This window comes from Glandiceps talaboti, chromosome 21, assembly GCF_964340395.1.
Source record: "Glandiceps talaboti chromosome 21, keGlaTala1.1, whole genome shotgun sequence".
Classification (NCBI taxonomy): Eukaryota; Metazoa; Hemichordata; class Enteropneusta; family Spengelidae; genus Glandiceps; species Glandiceps talaboti.
The window spans coordinates 3,076,540-3,083,783 of NC_135569.1; the positions used below are offsets into that span (position 1 = coordinate 3,076,540).

The 7,244-nt window shown below is 35.5% G+C and overlaps 1 protein-coding gene across 1 annotated transcript in view; it reads right to left on the reverse strand.

The window, feature by feature from the left end:
• The window catches only part of LOC144451712 (guanylate cyclase soluble subunit beta-2-like), a 15,438-nt gene extending 10,222 nt beyond the window's left edge, over nucleotides 1-5,216 (reverse strand). Inside the window, exon 1 of the mRNA XM_078142616.1 lies at nucleotides 5,156-5,216. Within this exon, the coding sequence (XP_077998742.1) occupies nucleotides 5,156-5,216 (61 nt within the window). The remainder of the gene's footprint in view (nucleotides 1-5,155) is intronic.
• Nucleotides 5,217-7,244: the final 2,028 nt, after the last annotated feature.

Here is a 7,244-nt window from a genome sequence, read left to right on the forward strand (position 1 = left end):
GTTTAACAAGAAGTTGTTTTATAATGGCCACAGGATTGCGTTGTAATTGTTCGGATCGCAGGATAATTTCCCACGTGTACTGTTGATCTCAGAGACGATGTGACCACGATATCGTACTTCATTTAATTGCTTTCCCTGTCCTCAGGATACAGGATATAAGCTTATAAAGCGTTCTTTGTAGGTCCACAATCTTAACAAGATCAGTTTTGTCTACAGTGTCAAAAGTAATATTTCACTTGAACTTTTCATCTGACACTCTGTCACCAGTTCTTTCATTATCGAAACAGAATCATTTTTAAGCCCCTTATTGCGAAGATATGTACAAGTGTATTTGTTAATAATTTTAGCATTTGAAAGTCTTCGATATGATTATCTTTATATCTGTCATGAGAACGACGGTCTGCCTGTCTTATAAATGCCTGTATGATCAGCTTCTAATTCTGTATACGATTGGTGTAATTTTTGCTTTTCAAAAACATTTTCCACGTGTGTCAAAGTCTAGTATTTAATACTGATTTACTTCACCAATAGTGGTTCACAATTCTGTTTAACGTGCACATATATACATGTACACAAGCACATACGTGTACAAGTACACAGACTCGTGATACACATATACACATACACATACACATACACATACACATACACATACCCACAGATATACAATGTCATTATGCCCATTACGCATATAAGAGTCTGTCTCTACGTTCGTTCGTTTGTTTGTCTGTCTCTATCGATCAACCCTCCAATCAGCAGACAACAAGTCATCCGTCCGTCCCTTCATCCATCCATCCATCCATCCATCCATCCACTCACCTATCCATCAACTCACCCACCCACACAACCACCCACCCACCCACCCATTCACCCACTCGCCTACCCACCAGTATTCACTTGATGATGTCGGTCGTCTACCTATAAACCGATTTAACGACACATATTAATATTTAGAGATGAAATAAAACTATGATATACGGTCTTCAGTGAAATCGAAATGTTTATGTTCATGTTATCTGCATCAAGGCTTTGTACACACAATTACGATAACATTTTCCTCTATTCGATTACAATCATAATAGATGAGAAAACTCAAACTGGTAGAAAACAAATGTATGTTACCATGGCAACTGTAAATTGGTAACATTTCACTCGCAAGATTAAAGGTTCACGAACATGCTAATATAATATGACAGTTGAATGTAATGCAGCATGACTACGTGACGTCATCATTTTAAAACTCCTTGTTACTGTTTCGGCTGATCAAATTGTTGATTTCCTATTCAGCCGGGTCTTTTGGAGATTTATCCAAGAAAACAAATGATTTCATTGGAAATACAAACAAATTATTAATAGTATATTTCAAGTCGCTAGTCATCACAATTTCAAGAGATTATAGCACTATGTATTCCCTTTATGGTAAGAGTAATTGCCATGGGATAGAAAGGTCCTTAGAGTCGTTGAGGAATTGTGTTAGGTCGAAAGATCGATAGAGAATGGACGACAAGGACGAGTAAGAGAATAGAGATGTAAGCCAACAAGTACAAATGAAAAGAGAGAGAGAGAGAGAGAGAGAGAGAGAGAGAGAGAGAGAGAGAGAGAGAGAGAGAGAGAGAGAGAGAGAGAGAGAGAGAGAGAGAGAGAGAGAGAGAGAGAGAGAGAGAGAGAGAAGAGAGAGAGAGAGAGAGAGAAGAGAGTGACAGACAGAGCAGACAGACAGACAGACAGACAGACAGACAGACAGACAGACAGACAGACAGAGACAGACAGACAGAGACAGAGACAGAGACAGAGAGACAGAGACAGAGAGGGAGGGGGAGGCTAGCAAAACAAACAGACAGACATCAGACAGACAGACAGACAGACAGACAGACAGACATACAGACAGGGAAAGGGAAGACTGAATGAATGACAGAAACGAGAAACGAGAGAGAAAATAGAATTGTTGTTAAATTATAAGTAGTACCCATGTCTTCATTATTATAGCATGATCCTACTGTTATCATTAAGGTTTAATGGCAAAGAATGGTCTCTATCTATTATAGATATAGGAAATGTAATGGATTTATTGGACGTGGTTTTAAAATCAGTAAATGAAATGACGTAAAACATTTCAGAAATTAATACCAACAGACAAAAATATTACTGTTTTTGAACATTGCTATCTTGAGGAAGGGATTTACAAAAAGATTATTTTATAACCGACTTATTTACAAATTCGAGTTACTGTTATTCAAGAGATATAAAATTATGAAGTGAATGTTAATAAAAAAATTAAACACTCCATGTCGATGTCGATGGAGCGTTTTTATACATGATAGAAAGTGTAAATTGTAAAAGCGAACATATTGTACATCGCTTACGATAATAGCATACATCACTCAAGACCAAGTCACGTCTACACTTCAATGAATATTGTATCATACACGACTATGTATTTGTGTTGAGTGACTAAGCAATGTCAGTTAAAATAGTCACAATCTCAAGGTTAAATGTATCACTAACAAGGTGACCTTTTTCATGAAAAGCTTTAGAAAATATTGATTTACCAATTGCACTTTTTTTGAGAGAAATAGATGAGAAAATTATGACAAGGTTTGCAAAATTGAATGCATATAACTGTAGAAATGTATTATGTCGTTTTATACATTTAGTATGAACTCGGTTACCTATGACAACACTATTACTAATGCCTGTATATAATAGCTATGCTGTGATAATAGGACCTAAATACATATGGGTCACTCTAATCTACTGAACTACATTGTCATGGAAATTGTTTATGAGACAGCCCATTACATTAATTGCTTGTTGCTTATATAATATGTGTTCCAGTTGTTGAATACAAAAACCTATGAAATGTTCAGCGAGTGTTGAACCTTTGGTGGATGTTTCAGTAATGATTGAATCTTTCGAAACGTGTTGTTAGTACGTTCTCAATACATGGTCATCATTCAATGTTCATTATTCAATGGATCAGAAGTTGAATCTATTAAAAACAGATTACATACAGCTGGCTTATCTCTTTCCCTCTGCAACATGTGACGATTTTAAAACATGCACGTCATTATTTACTCTCTAACATGTTTTTCCTTTCCTAGACTTGCTGTTTCTGTCTCTGTTAATTTATCATTTTTGTGTTATAACAGGGAACCTTTCGCATTATTATGGTTTAATGAAGAGAAATAAATGAGAGGTGAAATAGGACAGATGTATTTGGAATTCTTTAATATCAAGTCCTCCACAGGATACTGACTACATGAGGGATGTTCTGTAGAAATCATGCACATCATGATCTGTAACACGTGACCACTTGCTGGGAAGGTAAGTAATGGACACTGACAACTACTATCAATTTAATATGTACTGTAAAAGGATTAAGCCTACAGGACAACACTGTACTCGTGGATAAATATTGCTCTTAGAATATAAAATAGTGCTATAATATAGTATGAAATAAATAGCAATATATAACGCCATCAAAATTAAGTTTCAGTAAATTGTCTCAAAGCTGTAATGTTCATCTGATATCGTTAATTGTCAACAGAAATCTTTTTATGTACAAGAATATTTACATCGTTATTATGAAATATGTACAGGGACAATTTGAATCCAGATTTATATGAAACGAAATGAAATAATTACATAATAATATTTCATACAATGGCGTTATGATTGGTATATGCCTCGGGTTACAATCTGGTCATTGATATGTATATGTATGTATATATATAATATATATATATATATATATATATATATATATATATATATATATATATATATATATATATATATATATATATATATATATATATATATATATATATATATATATATATATATATATATATATATATATATAGTTTTGGTAGAACTGGAACTCTTTCTTGGTTGTACTACCAAAACTATTGCGCTCTGCCACTGCGGTATAGAGCACTGTCTTAGCAGATTGATACTCACCGAGTTTGAACTGTTTGAACTTCAAAGTACAATTATACATTATCTGTAGTTCTATTTAATGACGCAAACATCCTCGTTTCCGAGAGATATCACCTCCAGAAATGATCTTTCAGTTCAAGAAATGAATGATTGTTTTGTGCGGTGAATACATATTTTAAAATGACATTACTTACAATATTCTGTCCCAAACGTCTTCACCATATTTTTCCAATACAAGGGTTCTCATACAAATATGCAACAACCCATACTGTGAAAAATAAATGTTGTGTGTTAATTTAACTATGGGATATATCAAGCCAAGGGTAATACACACACACACACACACACACACACACACACACACACACACACACATACATACATACAACATACATACATACATACACACACACATACATACATACATACATACATACATACATACATACATACATACATACATACATACATACATACATACATACATACATACATACACACACACATACATACATACATACATACATACATACATACATACATACATACATACATACATACATACATACATACATGTTTACATTGACATGAACTACATAGCCACATAGATTACATTTACTCAAATAATAAATCCATGAAAAGTAAAGATTACAATACATACAAATAAATATATTTAGCAGCGATTACATGTTATTTATGAGTTGAATTGATCTTGGCATGAAACTAAACTTAAACCTGTTTGTACGTGCATGTGGTACTCTGAGGCGGTGGCCACTGGGGAGATATTCATATTCTGTATGTAGTGGATGTGCTGAATCTTTGATAACTTTTGTAGCAGTCTAACCACTTTGTCTTTATACAGTATGGAGTCATCAGATAGTTCGTAGATTCCATTATCAACTAATTTTCTTCATATGTTCCCAGGACGGTTAACTTTCTCATGGGCCTTACAAAGTAGAATCTTTTATTTGCCTTTTTCAGCTGATTGTCCACATGTTGAGCAAAGTACAATTTACCATCGACCATACAACCAAGATATGTATACACTGATGTTCTTTCGACTTGCTTATTGTTAATTTGAACAGGTTGTTTTTCTGCTTTATTCTATCGAAAGTCAAAAAGCAAGTCTTTTGGAATTGTTTTGGCACATTAAGATCAAGATAGTTATCTTTACACCAGGTGTTGACAAACTCGATACACTCCACATACTCACTGTCATCATCATTTGATATAAATCTGACAACAGCTGTATCATCTGCATATTTCTCAATCATCGCGCCCTTAATGTCCCATGCCAAATCATTTGTGTGTAAAGTACAAAAAGAACTGGTGACAGCACACAGCCCTGTGGTGCACCTGTATTAACTGTTATTATGTTGGATACTTTATATCTAGTGTGAACATATTGTGATCTTTCAGTGAGGTAATCTAATGTCCACAGTTGTAAGTATGCCGGCACATTGAGCGCGTTTAGTTTATTAAGCATTAGGTGTGGCTGAATAGTGTTGTTGAGGAATAATCAACAAATAGAACTCTAGCTGTATTCGACTTGGCAACTAGATGCTTAGTTATACGATGTATTAAAGTACAATTATTTATGTCATCGGTTGAACGCCCAAGTATGTCATCGAATTGTAAACGATCCTTTACATGTGGCATCAATAATGGCACAGACAAGTATCACACAGTCAAGTAACACTTGTTTCTTGTCTGTGATAATGGTAAACTAACTCGTTCAAGACACTTACAGAGAATAGCTGTTAAGGTCACGTGTCTAAGGTCATTGTCAACCTTTGGTAGATCTTTCTTTGGAATAGGTACTATCTCTCCAATCTTCCAAGATGATGGATATGTGCATGTTGACAACGATAACTCAAAAATATAATAGATTATATAAAATAAACTATCCTTACAATGTTTTAAGAGTTTTCCACTTAGTTTGTCTGGACCTGGTGCTTTGTTCACGTTTATTCCTTTGAGCACTTTACGAACATGTTCTTCAGGGTGCACGAAAGCGTACATACATACATACATACATACATACATACATACATACAGACAGACAGACGGACGGACGGACGGACGGACGGACGGACGGACGGACGGACGGACGGACGGACGGACAGACAGACAGACAGACAGACAGACAGACAGACAGACAGACAGACAGACAGACAGACAGACAGACAGGCAGGCAGACAGACAGACAGACAGACAGACAGACAGACAGACAGACAGACAGACAGACAAACAAACAAACACAGACAGACAGACAGACAGACAGACAGACAGACAGACAGACAGACAGACAGACAGACAGACAGACAGACAGACAGGACTCATTTGTAGTACTTTCTGTAGTGCATATGTATAGATATTTCATTCATCTTATTTGAACAGTACAGAGATGGCTTGTACAATGGAAAATAATAGAACTGGTTGATAAAGCAGTAACGAACACGTGTACGTGCTGTTAAAGAGCACTGCCAACCCTGTTGTAAAAGAACCGTGCTAAATACAGTATATACACTGTTTATAAATAAATCGCATACTTCTAAATACATACCATGATTGTAGCAATGGCTTGTTTTACATGGCGTCGTGTGATGTTGTATATCCAACTGTTGTAATCTAACTCTTCACAGTAGTCCAAATAACAACCTAATCAATTCATACACTGGAAGCTTCAGGTACAGCTGTCGTATGATGTTAATCGTATTGTAGCTGTCAACCCTCGCTGGATGGAGGAGGCGATAACATTGGCCATATGTATAAAAGCATACGTTGTACGGACATTCTAATCAAATTAGTTGACAGTCAAGTGAGAGTAATATTTATCTATTCATGTTCGAATGTTTGTCTAACAAAGGTAGTGGATTTTGGTTGGTCTAAACTCAAACCTCTTTTCTATGGTCGTCTGCCGAGGTCTAAGAAAGGGTCATCCAGCTTTTGCAAAATCTATCCCATAATGCCACTCGGGTGTACAAAACTATAACTCAGTCTAAAATGTGTGTGTATGTGTTTTACTCAAATTCGTATGGGCTGGGATTTAGCAGCATGGCGGCATATCCCTACCAAAACCAATTAGGGAGTGTCCCAGGTACAGATCGACATTTAGAGTGCTAGTAAACTTAAACCAAGATTCTTCATGAAAAAAAAATACCCTGATAAATTAGTGTTTTCCCACGTTCTATCTGTTCTCCTATATTACCATATAACAGTGACAATTTATTGCGTAACTAGGCAACCGGCAAATATACAACAAGAATACTTGTCAGTGAAAACAATAATTTAGAGTAAAT